The sequence below is a fragment of the Leucoraja erinacea genome, unplaced genomic scaffold (assembly GCF_028641065.1).
Source record: "Leucoraja erinacea ecotype New England unplaced genomic scaffold, Leri_hhj_1 Leri_1432S, whole genome shotgun sequence".
Classification (NCBI taxonomy): Eukaryota; Metazoa; Chordata; class Chondrichthyes; order Rajiformes; family Rajidae; genus Leucoraja; species Leucoraja erinaceus.
The window spans coordinates 7,253-33,260 of record NW_026575707.1 but is presented as its reverse complement, the minus strand read 5'-3'; the positions used below and the strand labels follow the sequence as shown (position 1 = coordinate 33,260).

The window sequence follows — 26,008 nt, the reverse complement described above, 5'->3', positions numbered from 1 at the left end:
CCTCTCTCATCCCATCTCTCTCTCCCTCTCATCCCATCTCTCTATCCCACTCATCCCATCTCTCTCTCCCTCCCACTCTCATCCCATCTCTCTATCCCTCTCTCATTCCATCTCTCCCTCCCTCTCTCATCCCATCTGTCTCTGATTCTCCCCACTTTTTCATCCCTCTCCCTCTCTCCCTCCCGCCGTCATCCATCGTCACCTGCCTCTCCACTCCCTCCCTCGTTTCCCTCCTTCCCCGCCCCCTTCCCTCACCTCCTCCCATCCGTTACACAGCCCCTCATTCCCGCTCTGTGGCTCCCTGCAAGCCTCATTCCGTTCCCCTCTCTCCCGACCGAAGTATGCCCCCACCTCAAGCCTCTCCCCTATCCCCTCCGCACCCCACCATGTTACCCGTCGGGGGTGACCTGTGACCTCCTCCGTTACCTGTCGGGAGTGACCTGTGGACCCCCCCGTTACCTGTCGGGGGGGTGCCCGTGTCGGGAGTGACCTGTGACCCCTCCGTTACCTGTCGGGAGTGACCTGTGACCCCTCCGTTACTGTCGTGGGAGGTGACCTGTGACCTCCTGTATGTCAGTGACCTTTACCTGTCGGGTTGACCTGTGAAACCCCTCCGTTACCTGTCGGGGGTGCCCGTGTCGGGGTGGGACCTGTGACCCCTCCGTTACCTGTCGGGGGTGACCTGTGACCCCCCCGTTACCTGTCGGGGGTGCCTGTGTCGGGGGTTCCCTGTGACCCCTCCGTTACCTGTCGGGTTTGACCTGTGACCCCACGTTACCTGTCGGGGGTGCCCTGTGTCGGGGGTGACCTGTGACCCCTCTGTTACCTGTCGGGGTGCCCTGTGTCGGGCGTGACCTGTGACCCCTGCGTTACCTGTCAGGGTGACCTGTGACCCCTGCGTTACCTGTCGGGGGTGACCTGTGACCCCCCCGTTACCTGTTGGGCTTGACCTGTGACCCCTGCGTTACCTGTCGGGGGGTGCCCAGTGCCACGGGCGGTTCTGTAGATGGCGGAGAGGGGCTGCAGTATCTCCGTGCCCCCCATGTCGGCACTGACGGTCTTCAGCTTGTCCAGGGCCTCCTGCGTGGAGCTCTGCGTGTACTCCACGCTGGTCCTGCACGGGGAGACGGTCCCACACAACAGGGCGGTCAAACCGGGCCTCACGCAGAGAGACAGAGAGAGAGACAGAGAGAGAGACAGAGGGAGAGAGACAGAGAGAGAGAGAGTGAGAGAGTGAGAGAGAGAGAGAGAGAGAGAGAGAGAGAGAAGAGAGAGAGAGAGAGAGAGAGAGAGAGAGAGAGAGAGAGAGAGAGAGAGAGAGAGAGAGAGAGAGAGAGGAGAGAGAGAGTGAGAGAGGAAGACAGAGACAGAGAAAGAGAGAGAGAGAGAGAGAGAAGAGAGAGAGAGAGAGAGTGAGAGAGAGAGAGAGACAGACAGTGAGACAGAGAGAGAGACAGAGACCCGGTGTGCGACCTCGCACCACCCGGCGTGGCTTTAATGGCCGCGGGACAATCGCCATCGCCAGCCGGGGGCTTTGACTTTGACATCGGGGGGGGACATCGGGGGGGGGGAGGAGAGTGCAGTGGAGAGATAAGTTTTTTTGGCCTTCCATCACAGCGATGTGATGGATGTTTATGTAAATTATGTTGTGTCTTGGGTCTATTTGTTTGTAATGTATGGCTGCAGAAACGGCATTTCGTTTGGACCTCAAGGGGTCCAAATGACCATTAAATTGAATCTTGAATCTTGAATCTTGAATCTTGAGTGACAGAGAGAGAGAGACAGAGAGTGAGAGTGGGAAGAGGTGTGTGTGTGTGTGGGGTGGGGAATTCCGGGCACGGGCTGTGGCGGTTAGGATCGTACAGGAGGGGCCGCAGCTTCCTGACTCGGGGATGAAAACTCACGGGAAGAACGACGCAAAGCTGCTCCCAAATCCGTAAATGTTGAAGTAGCATCCCATGGGAAGGCTCTTGACGAGCAGGAGCAGCGTTTCCTGCGGGAGAGGGAACACAAGTCGGCGATCAGGCTCCGCGGCATTCCAGCATTCCCACCGCTCTGCCGGAGGCTGATGCCCGGATCCGGGGGGAGATGAGATCCCATCCCATTCCAGAACAAGGGGGGGTCACACACAGTTTAAGGATAAGGGGGAAATCTTTTAGGACCGAGACGAGAAAAACATTTTTTTTCACACACACACAGAGGGTGGTGAATCTGTGGAATTCTCTGCCACAGAAGGTAGTTGAGGCCACACAGTTCATTGGCTATATTTAAGAGGGAGGCCGGTGGGCGGCGCGACTCTGGTCAGCAGCGGCCTCTGCAGTCTGTCCGCGTTTTATCATATTTTCTGTCTGTGTTTTATGTAGTTTTTGTTATTTTTTGTTGGGGGTGTGTGTGTGGGGGGGTGGGGGTGGGGTGGGGAGGGGGGGGGGGGTAACTTTTAAATCTCTCCCTGCACGGGAGACCCGACCTTTTCTCGTCGGTTCTCCGTTATCGTTGGGGCTGCAACGAGGAGCGGCCTCCAACAGGAAGAGACCGGGGACTCTGGTGCCGACGACTCACCGTCACCGTCGCGGAGCTGGCCGAGTCCAGAGCGGGTGGAGCGGTGGTGGAGCGCTGCTGCTGCTGCGGCCCGACCTCCGGAGATTCGGAGGCTGCAACTGCGGGTCTGGCGGACGGCAGCACCGGGAGCCCGCGGGTCCCTGGAGGGAGACCGCTTTTCAGGGCTCTCGCGACGGTGACTTCTCCTGCCCGAGTTGCGGGGTTGAAGAGCTCCTGGAGCGGGGCCTGACATCACCGCCCCGCGCGGCTTGGAATGGCCGCGGGACTCTGCGAGCGCACGCCGGGGGCTCTAACACCAAGAACCCGGTGTGCGACCTCGCACCACCCGGCGTGGCTTTAATGGCCGCGGGACAATCGCCATCGCCAGCCGGGGGCTTTGACTTTGACTCTGACATCGGGGGGGGGGGGGGGGATGAGGGGGAGTGCAGTGGAGAGATAAGTTTTTTTGGCCTTCCATCACAGCGATGTGATAGATGTTTATGTAAATTATGTTGTGTCTTGGGTCTATTTGTTTGTAATGTATGGCTGCAGAAACGGCATTTGGTTTGGACCTCAAGGGGTCCAAATGACAATTAAATTGAATCTTGAATCTTGAAGGTTGTGTCGCTGTGGGGTGGCACGGAGGGTGCAGCGGGTAGAGCTGCTGCCTTGCTGCGCTGGGGACCCAGATTTGGTCCTGGCTCTATGGGTTGATGCGATACGTCCCTGATCCCCCCCCCCCACCGCGGGGCCCTGTCCAGACTTACCCTGGCACACTCTATGCGGGGCCTCTTGTCCTCCTGGGACATCTGCGATCCCATGCTTCCCGAACGGTCCATCAGGAAAATAAACTCCCCCACCGAGGCATTGGACGCAGTCTGGGAAAAACTGGGGAAGAGATTCACCATAACTGCAGCCTCACCCATCAGGGTCCCTGTGGGAAGGCAAGGCAGAGAGAGACATGCAGAGAGACAGACAGGTCAAGAGACTGAGAACCTTGTAATCTGGTACCAAGACATGCAAACATAGAAAAATAGGTGCAGGAGTCGGCCATTCGGCCCTTAACCCCAGCACCGCCCATTCAATGTGATCACGGCTGATCATCCACAATCAGTTCCCCGTTCCTGCTTTCTCCCCATATCCCTTGATTCCGTTAGCCCCAAGAGCTAAATCGAACTCTCCCTTGAAAACAAACAGTGAATCGGCCTCCACCGCCGTCTGTGGCAGAGATTTCACAACTCTCTGGGTGAAAAAGTTTTTCCTCATCTCAGTCCTAAATGGCCGACCCCTTATTCTTAAACTGTGTGTGACCCCTGGTTCCGGACTCCCCCCCCCAACATCGGGAATGTTTTTCCTGCATCTAGACTGTCCAATCCCTTAAGAATTTTATATGTTTCCATAAGATCCCCTCTCATCCTTCTAAACTCCAGAGTGTACAAGCCCAGCCGCTCCACTCTCTCAGCATATGACAGTCCCGCCATCCCGGGAATTAACCTGGTGAACCTACGCTGCACTTCCTCAATGGCAAGAATGTCCTTCCTCAAATTTAGAGACCAAAACTGCACACAATACTCCAGGTGTGGTCTCACCAGGGCTCTGTGGCAATAATGTCCTTCCTCAAATTTGGGGACCAAAAAGACACCAACTTCTCTTTCAGAAACAGGCACAAACTAGCTGGAGTAACTCAGCGGGACAGGCAGCATTACTGGAGAGAAGGAATGGGTGACGTTTTGGGTCGAGACCCTTCTTCGGACCCACTGCAAGCTGGGCCCACTGCACATCAACTCCCCACAGCAGGACAGAGACCAGACCCAGGGTACAAAGGACCACATAATGGGGCCCACACACCCCAGGGGATATCAACACCACCCTTTCAGCATTGAAATTTGACAAACAAGTCAATGCCGTGGTAAAAGCTAGCTTCTTCCAGCTTCGGACTAAAACAATTCCTCCAGTTTGATGACCTGGAAAAAATCGTCCACATCTTCATCTCTTCCCGCCTCGATTACTGCAACTCCCTCTACACAGGCATAGCCATATAACCATATAACAATTACAGCACGGAAACAGGCCATCTTGACCCTTCTAGTCCGTGCCAAACACATAATCTCCCCTAGTCCCATCTACCTGCGCTCAGACCATAACCCTCCATTCCCTTCCCGTCCATATAACTATCCAATTTATTTTTAAATGATAAAAACGAACCTACCTCCACCACCTTCACTGGAAGCTCATTCCACACAGCCACCACTCTCTGAGTAAAGAAGTTCCCCCTCATGTTACCCCTAAACTTCAGTCCCTTAATTCTCAAGTCATGTCCTCTTGTTTGAATCTTCCCTACTCTCAGTGGGAAAAGCTTGTCCACGTCAACTCTGTCTATCCCTCTCATCATTTTAAAGACCTCTATCAAGTCCCCCCTTAATCTTCTGCGCTCCAGAGAATAAAGACCTAACTTATTCAAACTATCTCTGTAACTTAGTTGCTGAAACCCAGGCAACATTCTAGTAAATCTCCTCTGTACTCTCTCTATTTTGTTGACATCCTTCCTATAATTGGGCGACCAAAATTGTACACCATACTCCAGAATTGGCCTCACCAATGCCTTGTACAATTTTAACATTACATCCCAGCTTCTATACATCAGCCAATCTTTCCCAGTCCCGCCTGCAACTGGTCCAAAACGCCGCAGCGAGACTCCTGACGGGCACCCGAAAAAGGGACCACATCACCCCGATCCTGGCCTCTCTCCACTGGCTCCCTGTGCGGTTCCGAATACATTTCAAGACCCTCCTCCATGTCTACAAAGCCCTCAATGGGCTGGTCCTGCCCCCTCCTCCATCAAAAGTCTGCTCACCCACCGCACCACCTCCAGGCCCCTCAGATCGGCCGACTTGGGGCTGCTGAACATCCCGCGGTCTAGGCATAAGCTCAGGGGCGACCGACCGCACCTTTGCGGTTGCAGCTCCTAGACTGTGGAACAGCAGCATCCCTCTCCCCATCAGAACTGCCCCCTCCATCGACTCCTTTAAGTCGAGACTAAAAACTCATCTTTACTCTCAAGCCTTTCCTGACGTCCACCTGAGTGAGGGCTATATGTGTATATGTATGTAGTCTGCGTTGTTGTGCTAGTCTTATAACAAATGGAAAGCACTTTGGCCAACGAGACTTGTTTATTAAATGTGCTGTATAGTTCAATGTGACTTGACTTGACGACAAGACACAGCCCCTCCCCCCCCCCCCCCACGTTCTGCCCCACCCACCTTGGGCAGCCGTCTCCAGGCCCCCCTCGACAACCGCGCTGGGCTCATGAATCTTGTCGCAGTAGATCAGGAACTCCACATCCCTGTCAAAGCCGTGTCCGTCTGCCAGAGAGAGCTGGAGGGGAGATCGCAACACAGAGTGAGATAACACAGGGAGAGAGAGAGAGATGGGCCAAAGGGCCAAATGGGTCAGTGTGCAGATATCCCCCCTGGGAGAGAGAGGGACAATAGACAACAGGTGCAGGAGTAGAGGCCATTCGGCCCCCTCGAGCCAGCACCGCCATTCAATGTGATCATGGTTGATCATCCCCAATCAGTACCCCGTTCCTGCCTTCTCCCCATATCCCCTGACTCCGCTATCTTTAAGAGCCCTATCTAGCTCTCTCGTCAGATTCAGATTGAAATTCAGATTCAATTTTAATTGTCATTGTCAGTGTACAGTACAGAGACAACGAAATGCATTGTATCCTCTTGAAAGTATCCAGAGAACCGGCCTCCACCTCCCTCTGAGGCAGAGAATTCCACAGACTCACCACTCTCTGTGTGAAAAAGTGTTTCCTCGTCTCCGTTCTAAATGGCCGCCCCCTTATTCTTAAACTGTGTGTGGCCCCTGGTTCTGGACTCCCCCAACATCGGGAACATGTTTCCTGCCTCTAGCATGTCCAAACCCTTAACAATCTTATATGGTTCAATGAGATCCCCTCTCATCCTTCTAAACTCCACAGAGTGCACAAGCCCAGCCGCTCCATTCTCTCAGCATACGACAGTCCCGCCTTCCCGGGAATTAACCTGGTGAACCTACGCTGGGCTCCCTCAATAGCACGAATGTCCTTCCTCAAATTTGGGGACCAAAACTGCACACAATACTCCAGGTGTGGTCCTGTACAACTGCAGAAGGGCCTCTTTGCTCCTGTACTCAACTCCCCTTGTTATAGAAACATAGAAACATAGAAACATAGAAATTAGGTGCAGGAGTAGGCCATTCGGCCCTTCGAGCCTGCACCGCCATTCAATATGATCATGGCTGATCATCTAACTCAGTATCCCGTACCTGCCTTCTCTCCATACCCCCTGATCCCCTTAGCCACAAGGGCCACATCTAACTCCCTCTTAAATATAGCCAATGAACTGGCCTCAACTACCCTCTGTGGCAGAGAGTTCCAGAGATTCACCCACTCTCTGTGTGAAAAAAAGTTCTTCTCATCTCGGTTTTAAAGGATTTCCCCCTTATCCTTATGAAGGCCAACATGCCATTGGCTTTCTTCACTGCCTGCTGTACCTACACGCTGACTTTCAGACTGTGTGTACTGAGGTGGGGCTTTCTTTGATAAAAGCCTCTGCTTCTGACGATAAGCCCCTCAGTTAGTTGCTCCCGTCTCTCCTCTATCTGACCACTGTCCCGTTAATGATATGGATGTGAATCTGTGGTGCAGCGCCAGGGACCCGGGTTCCACCCTGACGATGGGGTACCGCCTGTACGGGGTTTGTACATTCACCCCGTGACCTGCGTGGGTTTTCTCCGGGTGCTCCAGTTTCCTCCAAGCCCCTCCAAAGACGTACAGATTTGTCAGCTAATTAGCTGTAGTTTTGATGCAGAATAGTGCGTGTACGATAGTGTTAGCGTGCGTGGATCGCTGCTCGGCGTGAACACGTTGGGCCCGTTTCCACGCTGTATCTCTAAAGGGTCAAGAGCTTCAAACTCAAAGGAAAAAGGCAACGTTTCGGGACGAAACTCAAAGGAAATAGGTAACGTTTCGGGACGAAACTCAAAGGAAATAGGCAACGTTTCGGGACGAAACTCAAAGGAAATAGGTAACGTTGTTGCCTATTTCCTTCGCTCCATAGATGCTGCTGCACCCGCTGAGTTTCTCCAGCTTTTTTGTGTAACCTTCGATTCTCCAGCATCTGCAGTTCCTTCTTAAACACTAACGTGCCTTACCTTGGCTGACGTTTTCTCCGGGTTCAGGAACTCTACAGGTGTAACCCCGCAATTGGACTGGACCCGTGAGATGCCAAGAGAGTTGTGGAAGTCAGCCTCAAGCTGCAAGGTGTAGGGCAGCTTGTCCACAGGGGCAGAGGCGCTGGTGATTTTGGGACCTTGCGTACCTGGAAGAGTTAAAGGCAGTCCGGTTAGAATGGGGGGGCGGTGCATCTGACCCTGTGTCTGATCCTGTATAGGGGGGGGGTGGAGCATCTGACCCTGTGTCTGACCCTGTCCTTTTTTTAAATTATACAAATACTTTTATTCACTTTGGTGGCAAAAACAGGAAAGCAGACTATTATCTAAATGGTGGCCGATTAGGAAAAGGGGAGATGCAGCGAGACCTGGGTGTCATGGTGCACCAGTCATTAAAAGTATGCATGCAGGTGCAGCAGGCAGTGAAGAAAGCGAATGGTATGTTAGCATTCATAACAAGAGGATTTGAGTATAGGAGCAGGGAGGTTCTACTGCAGTTGTACAGGGTCTTGGTGAGACCACACCTGGAGTATTGCGTACAGTTTTGGTCTCCTAATCTGAGGAAAGACATTCTTGCCGTAGAGGGAGTGCAGAGAAGGTTCACCAGACTGATTCCTGGGATGTCAGGACTTTCATATGAAGAAAGACTGGATAGACGTGGTTTATACTCGCTAGAATTTAGAAGATTGAGAGGGGATTTTATAGAAACTTACTAAATTCTTAATGGGTTGGACAGGCTAGATGCAGGAAGATTGTTCCCGATGTTGGGGAAGTCCAGAACAAGGGGCCACAGTTTAAGGATAAGGGGGAAATCTTTTAGGACCGAGATGAGGAAAACTTTTTTCACACAGAGAGTGGTGAATCTGTGGAATTCTCTGCCACAGAAGGTAGTTGAGGCCACACAGTTCATTGGCTATATTTAAGAGGGAGTTAGATGTGGCCCTTGTGGCTAAAGGGATCAGGGGGTATGGAGAGAAGGCAGGGACAGGATACTGAGTTGGATGATCAGCCATGATCATATTGAATGGCGGTGCAGGCTCGAAGGGCCGAATGGCCTCTACTCCTGCACCTATTGTCTATGTTTCTATGTTTCTATTCAAAAAATAAAAATAAAGATACAAATTAACACAATCAAAGACTGCCGACGTTGGCAGTTTTACAAACAAACGATCAACAAATTAATAAAAAGCCAACTTTATCAACAAAACATAGAAACATAGAAAATAGGTGCAGGAGTAGAGGCCATTCGGCCCTTCGAGCCTGCACCGCCATTCAACATGATCATGGCTGATCATCCAAATCAGTATCCCGTACCTGCCTTCTCTCCATACCCTCTGATCCCTTTAGCCACAAGGGCCACATCTAACTCCCTCTTAAATATAGCCAATGAACTGTGTGGCCTCAACTACCTCCTGCGGCAGAGAGTTCCAGAGATTCACCACTCTCTGTGTGAAAAAAGTTCTTCTCATCTCGGTTTTAAAGGATTTTCCCCCTTATCCTTAAGCTGTGACCCCTTGTCCTGGACTTCCCCAACATCGGGAGCAATCTTCCTGCATCTAGCCTGCCCAACCCCTTAAGAATTTTGTAAGTTTCTATAAGATCCCCTCTCAATCTCCTAAATTCTAGAGAGTACAAACCAAGTCTATCCAGTCTTTCTTCAAAAGACAGTCCTGACATCCCAGGAATCAGTCTGGTGAACCTTCTCTGTACTCCCTCTATGGCAAGAATGTCTTTCCTCAGATTAGGAGACATAGAAACATAGAAACATAGAAATTAGGTGCAAGAGTAGGCCATTCGGCCCCTCGAGCCTGCACCGCCATTCAATATGATCATGGCTGATCATCCAACTCAGTATCCCGCACCTGCCTTCTCTCCATACCCCCTGATCCCCTTAGCCACAAGGGCCACATCTAACTCCCTCTTAAATATAGCCAATGAACTGGCCTCAACTACCCTCTGTGGCAGAGAGTTCCAGAGATTCACCACTCTCTGCGTGAAAAAAGTTCTTCTCATCTCGGTTTTAAAGGATTTCCCCTTTATCCTGAAGCTGTGACCCCTTGTCCTGGACTTCCCCAACATCGGGAACAATCTTCCTGCATCTAGCCTGTCCAACCCCCTAAGAATTTTGTAAGTTTCTATAGGATCCCCTCTCAATCTTCTAAATTCTAGAGAGTATAAACCAAGTCTATCCAGTCTTTCTTCATAAGACAGTCCTGACATCCCAGGAATCAGTCTGGTGAACCGTCTCTGCACTCCCTCTATGGCAATAATGTCCTTCCTCAGATTTGGAGGCCAAAACTGTACGCAATACTCCAGGTGTGGTCTCACCAAGACCCTGTACAACTGCAGTAGAACCTCTCTGCTCCTATACTCAAATCTTTTTTGCAATGAAAGCTAACATACCATTCGCTTTCTTTACTGCCTGCTGGGCTCATTTCTGGCACCTGCATGCCTACCTTCAATGACTGGTGTACCATGACACCCAGGTCTCGCTGCATCTCCCCCTTTCCCACCAATCGGACCACCTTTAGATAATAGTCTGCTTTCCTGTTTTTTGCCACCAAAATGGATAACCTCACATTTATCCACATTATACTGCATCTGCCAAAACTTTGCCCACTCACCCAGCCTATCCAAGTCACCCTGCAGTCTCCTAGCATCCTCCTCACAGCTAACACTGCCCCCCCAGCTTAGTGTCATCCGCAAACTTGGAGATATTGCCTTCAATTCCCTCATCCAGATCATTAATATATATTGTAAATAGCTGGGGTCCCAGTACTGAGCCTTGGGGTACCCCACTAGTCACTGCCTGCCATTGTGAAAAGGACCCGTTTACTCCTACTCTTTGCTTCCTTTTGCCAGCCAGTTCTCTATCCACATCAATACTGAACCCCCAATGCCATGTGCTTTAAGTTTGTATACTAATTTCTTATGTGGGACCTTGTCGAAAGCCTTCTGGAAGTCCAGATACACCACATCCACTGGTTCTCCCCTATCCACGCTACTAGTTACATCCTCGAAAAATTCTATAAGATTCGTCAGACATGATTTACCTTTCGTAAATCCATGCTGACTTTGTCCAATGATTTCACCACTTTCCAAATGTGCTGCTATCCCATCTTTATTAACTGACTCTAGCAATTTAATAACTGACTCTAGCAGTTTCTCCAACTGTGTGGCCTCAACTACCTTCTGTGGCAGAGAGTTCCACAGATTCACCACCCTCTCTGTGTGTGAAAATAAATTCTCATCTCGGTCCTAAAAGATTTCCCCCTTTTTCTATAAACTGTGTGTGGCCCCTTGTTCTGGACTTCCCCAACATCGGGAACAACCTTCCTGCATCTAGCCTGTCCAACTCCTTGGGAACGCCCGGTTGGTCTGGGGGAGTTGGGGTGAGAGGGGGGGGGGTTCCCCAGGGGCGGGCTGCCTCACCTGCGGGAGTGTAGCGAGGGTTGAGCACAGCGGGCAGGGTGAATCTGACAGCCCCGTCGGCCTCGAGCGGCAACTCCTGGACCAGACGGAAGGAGACGGTGACCTTGTCCCCGGGCGGCAGATTGCCCACGCTGCATCTGAAGACGTCACTGCTGCTCTCGTCCTCGTGGAGCAGGAAGGCCTGACGTCCCGACGAGATGGCATCATCGTAATCATCCTTGGCCTGTGGGTGCCGGTGAGACAGTTCTGGTTACACACACACACACATAGAAACATAGGTGCAGGAGTAGAGGCCATTCGGCCCTTCGAGCCTGCACCAGCACCGCCATTCAATATGATCATGGCTGATCATCCAATTCAGTATTCAAGAAGGAACTGCAGATGCTGGAAGATCGAAGGTACACAAAATTGCTGGAGAAACTCAGCGGGTACAGCAGCATCTATGGAGCGAAGGAAATAGGCAACGTTTCGGGACGAAACTCAAAGGAAATAGGCAACGTTTCGGGACGAAACTCAAAGGAAATAGGCAACGTTTCGGGACGAAACTCAAAGGAAATAGGTAACGTTTCGGGACGAAACTCAAAGGAAATAGGTAACGTTTCGGGACGAAACTCAAAGGAAATAGGCAACGTTTCGGGACGAAACTCAAAGGAAATAGGCAACGTTTCGGGACGAAACTCAAAGGAAATAGGCAACATTTCGGGACAAAACTCAAAGGAAATAGGTAACGTTTCGGGCCGAAACCCTTCCGGGTTTCGGCCCGAAACGTTGCCTATTTCCTTCACTCCATAGATGCTGCTGCACCCGCTGAGTTACTCCAGCTTTTTTGTGTACCTAAGGCACGTTGGTGTGGTCGACTTTCGTTCAAGTTCGAGGGAGTTTATTGTCATGTGTCCCTGTGTAGGACAATGAAATTCTTGCTTTGTTTCAGCACAACAGAACATAGTAGAACATTGACTACAGAACAGATCAGTGTGTCCATATACCATGATATAAATATATACACACACATGACGTTTTAAAACCGAGATGATTGGTTGTCTGTCTTATGAAGAAAGACTGGATAGACTTGGTTTATACTCTCTAGAATTTAGGAGATTGAGAGGGGATCTTATAGAAACTTACAAAATTTTTAAGGGGTTGGACAGGCTAGATGCAGGAAGATTGCTCCCGATGTTGGGGAAGTCCAGGACAAGGGGTCACAGCTTAAGGATAAGGGGGAAATCTTTTAAAACCGAGATGAGAAGAACCTTTTTCACACAGAGAGTGGTGAATCTCTGGAACTCTCTGCCGCAGAGGGTAGTTGAGGCACAGTTCATTGGCTATATTTAACAGGGAGTTAGATGTGGCCCTTGTGGCTAAAGCGATCAGGGGGTATGGAGAGAAGGCAGGTACAGGATACTGAGTTGGATGATCAGCCATGATCATATTGAATGGCGAATGGTGCAGGCTCGAAGGGCCGAATGGCCTCTACTCCTGCACCTAATTTATATGTTTCTATGTTTCGGGCCGAAACCCTTCTTCAGATTGAGTATCCCATCCCTGCCTTCTCCCCATATCCCCTGACTTCTCTATCTCTAAGAGCCATATCTAGCTCTCTCTTGAAAGTATCCAGAGAACCGGCCTCCACCGCCCTCTGAGGCAGAGAATTCCACAGACTCACAACTCTCTGTGTGAGAAAAATTGTTTCTTCATCTCCGTTCTAAATGGCCGACCCCTTATTCTTAAACTGTGTGTGTGGCCCCTGGATCTGGTCTCCCCCAACTCCCCCAATAAGATCTCCCCTCATCCTTCTAAACTCCACAGAGTGTACAAGCCCAGCCGCTCCATTCTCTCAGCATATGACAGTCCCGCCATCCCGGGAATTAACCTGGTGAACCTACGCTGCACTCCCTCAATAGCAAGAATGTCCTTCCTCAAATTAGGGGAACTAAAACTGCACACAATACTCCAGGTGCGGTCTCACCAGGGCCCTGTACAAATGTAGAAGGACCTCATTCCTCTGATACTCAACTCCCCTTGATATAAAGGTCTACATTCCATTCGCTTTCTTCACTGCCTGCTGTACGTGCATGCTTACTTTCATTGACTGATGTACAAGGACAAGCAGGATTAGAAATTGTTCCCAGTGTGTGTAGGATAGTGTACATGGGAGGGGAGGGGTTAGCATGGACTCGGTGGGCTGAAGGGCAAAAAACAGGAAAGCAGACTATTATCTAAATGGTGGCCGACTAGGAAAAGGGGAGATGCAACGAGACCTGGGTGTCATGGTACACCAGTCATTGAAGGTAGGCATGCAGGTGCAGCAGGCAGTGAAGAAAGCGAATGGTATGTTAGCTTTCATAGCAAAAGGATTTGAGTATAGGAGCAGGGAGGTTCTACTGCAGTTGTACAGGGTCTTGATGAGACCACACCTGGAGTATTGCGTACAGTTTTGGTCTCCAAATCTGAGGAAGGACATTATTGCCATAGAGGGAGTGCAGAGAAGGTTCACCAGACTGATTCCTGGGATGTCAGGACTGTCTTATGCAGAAAGACTGGATAGACTTGGTTTATACTCTCTAGAATTTAGGAGATTAAGAGGGGATCTTATAGAAACTTACAAAATTCTTAAGGGGTTGGACAGAGCTAGATGCAGGAAGATTGTTCCCGATGTTAGGGAAGTCCAGGACAAGGGGGTCACAGCTTAAGGATAAGGGGGAAATCCTTTAAAACCGAGATGAGAAGAACTTTTTTCACACAGAGAGTGGTGAATCTCTGGAACTCTCTGCCACAGAAGGTAGTTGAGGCCACACAGTTCATTGGCTATATTTAAGAGGGAGTTAGATGTGGCCCTTGTGGCTAAAGGGATCAGAGGGTATGGAGAGAAGGCAGGTACGGGATACTGAGTTGGATGATCAGCCATGATCATATTGAATGCGAATGGTGCAGGCTCGAAGGGCCGAATGGCCTCTACTCCTGCACCTATTGTCTATGTTTCTATGTTTCTGCGCTGAATCTCTAAACTAAACTCAATGTTGAATGGAAGAAAACAATCAGACACTAGAGGGCATAGCTTTAAGGTGAGAGGGGCAAAGTTTAAATGAGTTAGGTGGGGGGAGGGCACCTTTTGTTACACAGAGGACAGTCAGTTCCTGGAACACACTATTGGGTTGGTGGTAATAGGCAGATATAACCATATAACCAGTACAGCACGGAAACAGGCCATCTCGGCCCTACAAGTCCGTGCCGAACAAATTTTTTCCCCTTAGTCCCACCTGCCTGCACTCATACCATAACCCTCCATTCCCTTCTCATCCATATGCCTATCCAATTTATTTTTAAATGATACCAACGAACCTGCCTCCACCACTTCCACTGGAAGTTCATTCCACACCGCCACCACTCTCTGAGTAAAGAAGTTCCCCCTCATGTTACTCCTAAACTTCTGTCCCTTAATTCTGAAATCATGTCCTCTTGTTTGAATCTTCCCTATTCTCAAAGGGAAAAGCTTGTCCACGTCAACTCTGTCTATCCCTCTCATCGTTTTAAAGACCTCTATCAAGTCCCCCCTTAACCTTCTGCGCTCCAGAGAATAAAGACCTAACTTATTCAACCTTTCTCTGTAACTTAGTTGTTGAAACCCAGGCATGAAACCCAGGCAACCCAATACGTTAGTGACATTTGAATAGACACATGGCTATGCAGGGAAAGGAGGGATATGGATTATGTGTGTGTAGATAAGTGTTGATCCTGACATCATCCTTCTAAACTCCACAGAGTGTACAAGCCCAGCCGCTCCGTTCTCTCAGCATATGACAGTCCCGCCATCCCGGGAATTAACCTGTAAACCTACGCTGCACTCCCTCAATAGCAACTATAAACGGATGGATTGTAATCATGTATTGTCTTTCTGTTGACTGGTTAGACTTTCACTGCACCTCGGTACAATGAAATAAACGGAGCTGAATGCTCGACGTCATGTCTGGCACAGTCATTGTGGGCTGAATGGCCTGTTTCTGTGGTGTACTGTTCTATGTATCTCCAGGAGTCCCCCACCCCACCCCCCCGACCCGACCCCACGTCATGTGAAAGGGATATCATGCAACCACACCCTCCCCTGCCATCACATCGCCTCCCCTCCGACCTCCGACCTCCGAGCCCGTGGTCCGGCTGACCTCTCACCTGCTCCTTCTCCTTCAAGGAGGCCACGATGGTCTTGCCTCCCACCTGCGCCTGGAAGTGGTAGACGGCAGAGTCGCTGTCCATGGGGAAGACAAACATGGCCTCCAGGGGGTCAAGCTCCTCGTTAACATACTCCAGGCTGGCGGAGAGGTCGGCCACAAAGCCCTTCACCTCCAGGTGGACGGAGATACCCTTGAGAGGCACTGTCACAGGGGAGAGGGCAATAAGGTGAGGGGGGGGAGTTCCAATGGACCCCACCGTTTCCCATTCACTACTGCCACACACAATAACCATATAACCATTACAGCACGGAAACAGGCCATCTCGGCCCTTCTAGTCCGTGCCGAACACTTATTCTCCCTTAGTCCCACCTGCCTGCACTCATACCATAACCCTCCATTCCCTTCTCATCCATATGCCTATCCAATTTATTTTTAAATGATACCAACGAACCTGCCTCCACTACTTCCACTGGAAGCTCATTCCACACCGCCACCACTCTCTGAGTAAAGAAGTTCCCCCTCATGTTACCCCTAAACTTCTGTCCCTTAATTCTCAAGTCATGTCCTCTTGTTTGAATCTTCCCTACTCTCAGTGGGAAAAGCTTTTCCACGTCAACTCTGTCTATCCCTCTCATCATTTTAAAGACCTCTATCAAGTCCCCCCTTAACCTTCTGCGCTCCAGAGAATAAAGACCTAACTTATTCAACCTTCCTCTGTAACTTAGTTGTTGAAACCCAGGCAACATTCTAGTAAATCTCCTCTGTACTCTCTCAATTTTGTTGACATCCTTCCTATAATTGGGCGACCAAAATTGTACACCATACTCCAGATTTGGTCTCACCAATGCCTTGTACAATTTTAACATTACATCCCTGCTTCTATACTCAATGCTCTGATTTATAAAGGCTAGCATACCAAAAGCTTTCTTTACCACCCTATCTATATGAGATTCCACCTTCAAGGAACTATGCACGGTTATTCCCAGATCCCTCTGTTCAACTGTATTCTTCAATTCCCTACCATTTACCATGTACGTCCTATTTTGATTTGTCCTGCCAAGGTGTAGCACCTCACACTTATCAGCATTAAACTCCATCTGCCATCTTTCAGCCCATTCTCCCAAATGGCCTAAATCACTCTGTAGACTCTGTCGATCCAGTCTCAATGGATCTAACCTCTTCCCATTTATTCCCACTGTCCACATTCCCAATGGACCCCATCCCTTCCCATTCTCTCCCACTGCACACAATCTCAACGGACCTCATCCCTTCCCACCATCCAGAATCCCAATGGACCAGACTACTTCCCATTCTCCCTCACTGAACACAATCCCAACAGATCTCATCCTTTTCCATTTATTCCAACTATCCACATTCCCAATGGACCCCATCTCTTCCCATTTATTCCCACTGCTTACAATCCCAATGGATCCCATCCCTTCCCAGTCACTGCCACTGTCCACATCCCAAAGGATCCCATCCCTTCCCAGTCACTGCCACTGTCCACATCCCAAAGGATCCCATCCCTTCCCAGTCACTGCCACTGTCCACATCCCAAAGGATCCCATTCCTTCCCACCCCATCTAGAATCCCAATGGTTTCCATTTACTCCCACTGTATACAATCCCAATAGATCTAACTCTTCCCATTCATTCCTACAAATCCAATGGACCCGATCCCTTCCCATTTATTCCCACTGCACACAATCCCAATGGGACCATCTCTTCCCACCCATTCCCACTGTACGTCATCCCAGTTTGCAGAATTTTCATATTACGATGCTGCCTCTGGGAAAATGTAGAAACAAGGAACTGGGATGTCAAGACTTGCATATGAAGAAAGACTGGATAGACTCGGCTTGTACTCGCTAGAATTTAGGAGATTGAGAGGGGATCTTATAGAAACCTACAAAATTCTTAAGGGGTTGGACAAGCTAGATGCAGGAAGATTGTTCCCGATGTTGGGGAAGTCCAGGACAAGGGGTCACACAGTTTAAGGATAAGGGGGAAATCCTTTGACACCAAGATGAATCTGTGGAATTATCTGCCTCAGAGGGCAAAGGAGGCCAGTTCACTGGATGTTTTCAAGAGAGTTGGATTTAGTTCTTAGGGCTAAAGGAATATGGGGAAAAGCAGGAACGGAGTACTGATTCTAGATGATCAGCCTTGATCATATTGAATGGCGAATGGTGCTGGCTCGAAGGGTCGAATGGCCCTCCTCCTGCGCCTGTTGTCTATGTTTCTATGTTTCTATTTTTCTGTTTTCAGGTACAGGATACTGAGTTGGATGATCATAGAAACATAGACAATAGGTGCAGCAGTAGAGGCCATTCAGCCCTTCGAGCCTGCACCATTCGCCATTCAATATGATCATGGCTGATCATCCAACTCAGTATCCCGTACCTGCCTTCTCTCCATACCCCCTGATCCCTTTAGCCACAAGGGCCACATCTAACTCCCTCTTAAATATAGCCAATGAACTGTGTGGCCTCAACTACCTTCTGTGGCAGAGAATTCCACAGATTCACCACTCTCTGTGTGTGAAAAAAATTTTTCTCATCTCATCTCGGTCCTAAAAGATTTCCCCCTTATCCTTAAACTGTGTGTGTGGCCCCTTGTTCTGGACTTCCCCAACATCGGGAACAATCTTCCTGCATCTAGCCTGTCCAACCCCTTAAGAATTTTGTAAGTTTCTATAAGATCCCCCCCCCCCTCAGTCTTCTAAATTCTAGCGAGTACAAGCCGAGTATATCTAGTCTTTCTTCAACTCCCCCTTCCCCCTCCCATTCCCAATCCGACCTCTCTGTCCTGGGTCTCCTCCATTGCCAGAGTGAGCAACACCGGAAATTGGAGGAACAGCACCTCATATTCCTCCTGGGCTGCTTGCATCCAGATGGCATGAACGTTGAATTCAACCCCTTAAGAATTTTGTACGTTTCTATAAGACCCCCCCCCCCTCAATCTCCTAACTTCTAACGATCTACTGATCTACTGGGAGAGCTTCCCAGGGCAGCACAGAGAAATCTGGTCACCATGGTGAAATAAAGGATGATTTTGACATTATTCTAGTCGGTGTTGTCACTGAATGGACTATGGGATATATAAAAATACCGGAATTATCATTCCGAGACTCTCCCACCCTTCGCTGCTTGGTAGGTTTCAATGAGGTCCTCCCTCATCCTCTTAAACTCAAGCGAGTACAGGCCCGGTGCTGTCAAACGCTCTTCATATGCTGTGTGTGCTGGCTAGGACTGGATGGGCCGAATGGCCACTGTCTACATTGACAGGAACTGTGGTGTAGGTGGAGGACTCTTTACCTGGGGCATTCTCAGCTGTGAGTAGTCCACATCGTCTGTCCATGGTGTCACTGCAAGGCAAGGACAAGTCATGATGAGTACTGTTTGGTTGTTGGTCCTCCAAAATATTCCAAATGGGATTTAAACTGGAGGTGGTACCCCATCTCCCCCCTCCCCCACCCCTCTCCTCCATCCCCCTCTCCTCACCCCTCTCCCTCTCCCCCCCCCTCCTCCTCCCACCCCCATCCCTCTCTCCCCCAACCCTCCTCTCCCCCAACCCCTTCCCCCTAGAGTCCCTCTTCCACCCTCCGCCCCCTTCCCCCCTACCCCTCTTCCACTTCCCCACCCCCCCTCCCTCTTCCTCCCCCTCTCTCCCAACTCCCCCCACCTTCCCTTCTCTCCTCTCTCTCCCTCCCCCCCCCCTCCTCTCTCTCCTCCCCCCCCCTCCCCTCTCTCCCCCCACCCCTTCCCCAATGTCCCTCTCTCCACGCTCTCCCTCCCCCTACCCCTCCCCTCCCACTCCCCACCCTCTCCCTCTCATCCCCCCACCCCTCTCTCTCCCCCCCTCCCCTTCCCCCTCCCTTCCCCTTCCCCCCCCTCCCACTCTCCCCCCCTCCTCCCTAACCCCACTCTCTCCCCCCCCCCCACCTCTCCCCCTCTCCCTCCCCGTGTCTGATTCCACCCTCCACAACATAACCAAAGACATGTTCCCTCTTCTCCCCGCTCCTGTCCAGCAGACGAGACTGAAGCTTGGATGCTGGCCCCACCAGGCTCGGGAACAGCTCCCTCCCCTTCTGGACGGCCCTTCCATGAGCTAGGGTGCTCCCCCACTCACCGCTGCCCCATTGCGGACAGTGGGCCAAGGCGATGGCACTGCTGCGCTACATTGCTGAGGAATGTAGTCTACACTCTGTGTGGAACTTGGAGATGCAGCATGGAAACAGGCCCTTCGGCCCCATTGACCATCGATCATCTGTACACCAGCCCCATGCTAGCCCAGGTTCCCATCCTACACACGCTAGGGACAATTTACAGAAGCCAATTAACCTACAAGCCTTCACGTACTTGGTGTGTGGGAGGAAGCCGGAGCATGGTCACAGAGTGAACATGCAAACTCCACACAGACAGCATCCAGAGTCAAGATCAAACCCAAGGTCTCTGTTGCCATGAGACAACACCCCACTGTTCTGTCTATAAGCTTCAAGCTTCTGTACCTTTCCCTTTGCTCTACCGGCGGCAAGAACCCCCGGTGAGAACAGCCAGGAACATCGGGCCTCCGTAGAGACAATTGCGGTGGCCTCAATAGGCCTGACTTTGGGGTTGGGGACTGGACATTGTGTGTGGTATCCACTGTGGGGGGGATGATTTGTTTTTTGTCTGTATGTAATCCTGTTAGTCTGTGTCCAAGATGGCTGTCGGACGGGAGAGTGGACGCTGGCACGGTTTAGCTGCCCCTGCTCTCTCTTCACATTGTGGTTTTGATTTTTTTGTTTTTGGACTGAATCCTGTTTGAATTCTGATTATATGTTTTTTATTTGTACAGTTTTGGTCTCCTACTGGTTATCCACTTTGGTGGCAAAAACAGGAAAGCAGACTGTTATCTGAATGGTGGCCGATTAGGAAAAGGGGAGATGCAACGAGACCTGGGTGTCATGGTACACCAGTCATTGAAAGTAGTCTGAAGAAGGATTTCGGCCCGAAACGTTGCCTATTTCCTTCGCTCCATAGATGCTGCTGCACCCGCTGAGTTTCTCCAGCCTTTTTGTGTACCTTCGATTCTCCAGCATCTGCAGTTCCTTCTTAAACATTGAAAGTAGGCATGCAGGTGCAGCAGGCAGTGAACAAGGCGAATGGTATGTTAGCATTCATAGCAAAAGGATTTGAGTATAGGAGCAGGGAGGTTCTACTTGTACAGGGTCTTGGTGAGACCACACCTGGAGTATTGCGTACAGTTTTGGTCTCCAAATCTGAGGAAAGACCTTCTTGCCATAGAGGGAGTGCAGAGAAGGTTCACCAGACTGATTCCTGGGACGCAGGACTTTCATATGAAGAAAGACTGGATAGACTCGGCTTGTACTCGCTAGAATTTAGGAGATTGAGAGGGGATCTTATAGAAACGTACAAAATTCTTAAGGGGTTGGACAGGCTAGATGCAGGAAGATTGTTCCCAATGTTGGGGAAGTCCAGGACAAGGGGCCACACACAGTTTAAAGATAAGGGGGAAATCTTTTAGGACCGAGATGAGGAAAACATAGAGAGTGGTGAATCTCTGGAATTCTCTGCCACAGAAGGTAGTTGAGGCCACACAGTTCATTGGCTATATTTAAGAGGGAGTTAGATGTGGCCCTTGTGGCTAAAGGGATCAGGGGGTATGGAGAGAAGGCAGGTATGGGATACTGAGTTGGATGATCAGCCATGATCATATTGAATGGCGAATGGTGCAGGCTCGAAGGGCCGAATGGCCTCTACTCCTGCACCTAATTTCTATGTTTCTGCGCTGAATCTCTAAACTAAACTCAATGTTGAATGGAAGAAAACAATCAGACACTAGAGGGCATAGCTTTAAGGTGAGAGGGCATAGCTTTAAGGTGAAATGGGCAAAGTTATACTCAAATCCTATTGTCAAATCATTATCAATTAAGGATAAGGGGAAAATCTTTTAGGACCGAGATGAGGAAAACATTTTTTTTCCCACACAGAGAGTGGTGAACCTCTGGAATTCTCTGCCACAGAGGCCACACAGTTCATTGGCTATATTTAAGAGGCAGTTAGATGTGGCCCTTGTGGCTAGAGGGATCAGGGGGTATGGAGAGAAGGCAGGTATGGGATACTGAGTTGGATGATCAGCCATGATCATATTGAATGGCGAATGGTGCAGGCTCGAAGGGCCGAATGGCCTGCACCTAATGTCTATGTCTGTTTATTCCTGTTAATCTCTGTAAGGTGTCCTTGAGATTTCTGAAAGGCGCCCAAAAATAAAATTTATTGTTATTATTACCTACTGTACGAGTCTAAGCTGTATCTATGTATGGTAGGTGAACATGCTGGGGAAACTCAGCGGGTGAGGCAGCATCTATGGAGCGAAGGAATGGGTGACGTATGTATGTATGTATGATATGTATGACACTCTGTGTCTGGTGCATCTGATCTGGTTTGAATAGCATGCAAAACAAAGCTTCTCACTGTAGAGGTCACACCGATGCCTCTACTCCCTTAGAAAGCTTGGGAAGTTCAGCGTGTCCCCAAAACACTCTCACCAACTTCTCCAGATGAGCCACAGAACGCTTTCCATCGGAAAGATGCAACAAAAACATGATCTGGGAACAGCTCCGTCCAAGGAATTGCAGACAATTGTGGACGCAGCCCAGACCATCACACAAACCGACCTCCCGTCTATCGACTCCATCTACACCTCACGCTACCCCGACAAGGCCAGCGGCATCATCAAGGACCAGTCGCACCCCATGGCCACCCCCTCCTCTCCCCTCTCCCATCGGACAAGAGGTAGATGTGGCCCTTGTGGCTAAGGGGATCAGGGGGTATGGAGAGAAGGCAGGTACGGGATACTGAGTTGGATGATGAGCCATGATCATATTGAATGGCGGTGCAGGCTCGAAGGGCCGAATGGCCAAGAAGTGTGAAAACGCACACCTCCAGATTCATAGAAACATAGACATTAGGTGCAGGAGTAGAGGCCATTCGGCCCTTCGAGCCTGCACCGCCATTCAATATGATCATGGCTGATCATCCAACTCAGTATCCCGTACCTGCCTTCTCTCCATACCCTCTGATCCCCTTAGCCACAAGGGCCACATCTAACTCCCTCTTAAATATAGCCAACGAACTGTGGCCTCGACTACCCTCTGTGGCAGAGAGTTCCAGAGATTCACCACTCTCTGTGTGAAAAAAGTTCCTCTCATCTCGGTTTTTAAAGGATTTCCCCCTTATCCTTAAACTGTGACCCCTTGTCCTGGACTTCCCCAACATCGGGAACAATCTTCCTGCATCTAGCCTGTCCAACCCCTTAAGAATTTTGTAAGTTTCTATAAGATCCCCTCTCAATCTCCTAAATTTTAGAGAGTATAAACCAAGTCTATCCAGTCTTTCTTCATAAGACAGTCCTGACATCCCAGGAATCAGTCTGGTGAACCGTCTCTGCACTCCCTCTTATGGCAATAATGTCCTTCCTCAGATTTGGAGACCAAAACTGTACGCAATACTCCAGGTGTGGTCTCACCAAGACCCTGTACAACTGCAGTAGAACCTCCCTGCTCCTATACTCAAATCCTTTTGCTATGAAAGCTAACATACCATTCGCTTTCTTCACTGCCTGCTGCACCTACATGCCTACTTTCACCATTTAGATAATAGTCTGCTTTCCTGTTTTTTGCCACCATAATGTCCTTCCACAGATTTGGAGACCAAAACTGTACGCAATACCAGGAATAGTTTCCTCCCGGCTGTTATCAGGCAACTGAACCATCCCACCAGAACCAGATCTACCGCCTTGGAGATCCTCAGATTATCTTTGATCAGGCTTTACATGACCTTATCTTGTATTAAACCTTATTCATGTTATTTTGTGTATCATGTATCTGCACACTGTTGCCGGCTCGATTGTAATCATGTGTTGTCTTTCCGCTGGCTGGTTAGCACGCAACAAAAGCTTTTCACTGTGCCTCGAAAGCTGAGGTAGTGACTAGTGGCGGACTGGGTCGACAAATATTGGTTGCCGGGAGGCAAAGGGGCCCCACCCACAACGACAATGCTATCATTTAACAGGGGCCCACTTGCTATCACTTCATCAGGGGCCCACACTTGCCATCGGGCAAGCTGACACCCTGGCTAGTCCGCCACTGCATGTGACAATATCTGAAGACGGGTCTCGATCCGAAACGTCACCCATTCCTTCTCTCCAGAGATGCCGCCTGTCCCGCTGAGTTACTCCAGCTTCTTACATAGAAACATAGAAACATAGAAATTAGGTGCAGGAGTAGGCCATACGGCCCTTCGAGCCTGCACCGCCATTCAATATGATCATGGCTGATCATCCAACTCAGTATCCCGTACCTGCCTTCTCTCCATACCCCCTGATCCCCTTAGCCACAAGGGCCACATCTAACTCCCTCTTAAATATAGCCAATGAACTGTGGCCTCAACTACCCTCTGCGGCAGAGAGTTCCAGAGATTCACCACTCTCTGTGTGAAAAAAGTTCTTCTCATCTCGGTTTTAAAGGATTTCCCCCTTATCCTTAAGCTGTGACCCCTTGTCCTGAACTTCCCCAACATCGGGAGCAATCTTCCTGCATCTAGCCTGTCCAACCCCTTAAGAATTTTGTAAGTTTCAATAAGATCCCCTCTCATTCTCCTAAATTCTAGAGAGTTTGTTGTGTCTTCTTGTGTCTGTCTTTGACAATAAACCAAACTCAGCGAAACGACCTCAGTACTCGTGATAAAAAGCATTAGCCTAAACCTCCGCGTACGTTCTGATCCGAGGTTACCGACCTTAAACGATTATCCAAAGCTCCTCTCTCTCTCCGTTGATGCTGCCGGACCCACTGAGTGCATGCAGTGAGTTCCGTCTTTATGTCAGATTTCCGTAATCTGTGATGCCTCGCCCTTCGATGCTTCCAGGTACAAAAATGCCACCTAGCGACCTCAGCAACCACTCCCCCCCCCCCACACACACAGCTTGCTTATAGAAGCCGCAGAGCTCTTTACAAACAGGGATACGCCTGGGTACATTCCAATTTGAAATGAGCCACAAACACTCTCCGTCCCATAGTACAGTATTGGCCACACCTGTTGACTTGCTCTGAATTTTAAAAAATCCACACAGGTTACCCAGGTGAAAAGTAAAGGAAAGGAGGACATTTGGCCCATAAACCTTTCTGATCCATGTACCTGTCCAAGGTAGATGAAAATGCTGGGGAAACTCAGCCGGTGAGGCATCATCTATGGAACGAAGGAAGAGGTGTCGTTTCAGGTCTCGACCCGAGACGTCACCTTTCCCTTCGCTCCATAGATGCTGCCTCACCTGCCGAGTTTCTCCAATGCTGGATCTGGAGGTGTGTGTTTTCACACTTTTGTACATTTTGCCCGATGGGACAGAGGAGAAGAGGGAGTTGCAAATTCCCTTTTGGCAAATTCCTATTGTATTCAAATTTATTGTCGTTGTCTCAATTAGAGACAACAAAATGAATTTCCCTTTACAGTCAGTATCATAAAAATAAATAAATAATAAATATTAAAACTTATTAAAAAAAATAAAATAGAAATTTAAAAAAAAAGCACAAACACAAACTTACAAAATTCTTAAGGGGTTGGACAGGCTGGATGCAGGAAGATTGCTCCCGATGTTGGGGAAGTCCAGGACAAGGGGTCACAGCTTAAGGATAAGGGGGAAATCCTTTAAAACCGAGATGAGAAGAACTTTTTTCACACAGAGAGTAGTGAATCTCTGGAATTCTCTCTCGCAGAAGGTAGTTGAGGCCACAGTTCGTTGGCTATATTTAAGAGGGAGTTAGATGTGGCCCTTGTGGCTAAAGGGATCAGAGGGTATGGAGAGAAGGCAGGTACGGGATACTGAGTTGGATGATCAGCCATGATCATATTGAATGGCGGTGCAGGCTCGAAGGGCCGAATGGCCTCTACTCCTGCACCTAATTTTTATGTTTCTATGTTTTTGCATCTTCATTCTGGGGTATTGTGTATAGGTTGCTGATAAGAAAAAATAATTTAATCCATTTTAAAATAAGGCTGTAACGTAACATTGTAAATGTGGAAAAAGTGAAGGGGTCTGAATACTTTCTGAATGCACTGTAGACACAAAACGCTGGAGTAACTCACCGGGACAGGTCAAATCTCTGGAGAAAAGAAGGGTCTCGACTCGAAACATCACCCATTCCTTCTCTCCAGAGATGCTGCCCAAGTTACTCCAGCATTTTGTATCTATCTTCGGTTTAAACCAGCATCTGCAGTTCCTTCCTTCATACACAATGGAAAGGAGGTTGGTTAGTGAAACTGGAGATATGGCCAGGGTGGTGTGGGTAGGTGATGATACTTGCTGCCTTTTTGAGCCAGCACCTCCCACAGATCCCTTCGATGGTGAGGAGATCGATGCCCGTGATGGGATGGGCGATGCCCAGCACTTTTTGTAATCTCCACCGGCTGTGATTCACCAGTGATTCACCAGTCGGGAATGGAGGGGCTTTAGACACAGGGAGAGATTGGACAGGCTCAGTCTATTCACACTGGAACGCAGAAGAATAAGGGGCAACTTTATAGATGTTTGTAAGGTCATGAGGGCGACAGATTGACAATAGATAACAGGAGTAGAGGCCATTCAGCCCTTCCAGCC

At 49.6% G+C, this 26,008-nt stretch overlaps 1 protein-coding gene across 1 annotated transcript; it reads right to left on the bottom strand.

The window, feature by feature from the left end:
- Nucleotides 1-885: 885 nt before the first annotated feature.
- On the bottom strand, nucleotides 886-24,263 carry LOC129715819 (von Willebrand factor A domain-containing protein 5A-like). Its single transcript, XM_055665688.1, has 9 exons — nucleotides 24,154-24,263; nucleotides 18,670-18,719; nucleotides 15,352-15,554; nucleotides 11,188-11,410; nucleotides 7,738-7,904; nucleotides 5,799-5,913; nucleotides 3,306-3,472; nucleotides 1,905-1,993; nucleotides 886-1,114 (listed from the first exon to the last, which is right to left on the bottom strand). Exons 2-9 carry the CDS (start codon nucleotides 18,710-18,712, stop codon nucleotides 901-903), a joined length of 1,221 nt encoding a protein of 406 aa, XP_055521663.1. The 5' UTR covers nucleotides 18,713-18,719; nucleotides 24,154-24,263; the 3' UTR covers nucleotides 886-900.
- Between the last annotated feature and the right edge of the window lie 1,745 nt (nucleotides 24,264-26,008).

Coding starts and splice junctions, on each gene's coding strand:
- LOC129715819 (XM_055665688.1), bottom strand. CDS start 18,712: ATGGACAGACGATGTGGACTACTCACAGCTGAGAATGCCCCAG. Junction 15,555..18,669: donor CACAGCTGAGAATGCCCCAG/GTAAAGAGTCCT, acceptor CCCCTGTGACAG/TGCCTCTCAAGGGTATCTCC. Junction 3,473..5,798: donor CCTGGAGACGGCTGCCCAAG/GTGGGTGGGGCA, acceptor GCCTTCCCACAG/GGACCCTGATGGGTGAGGCT.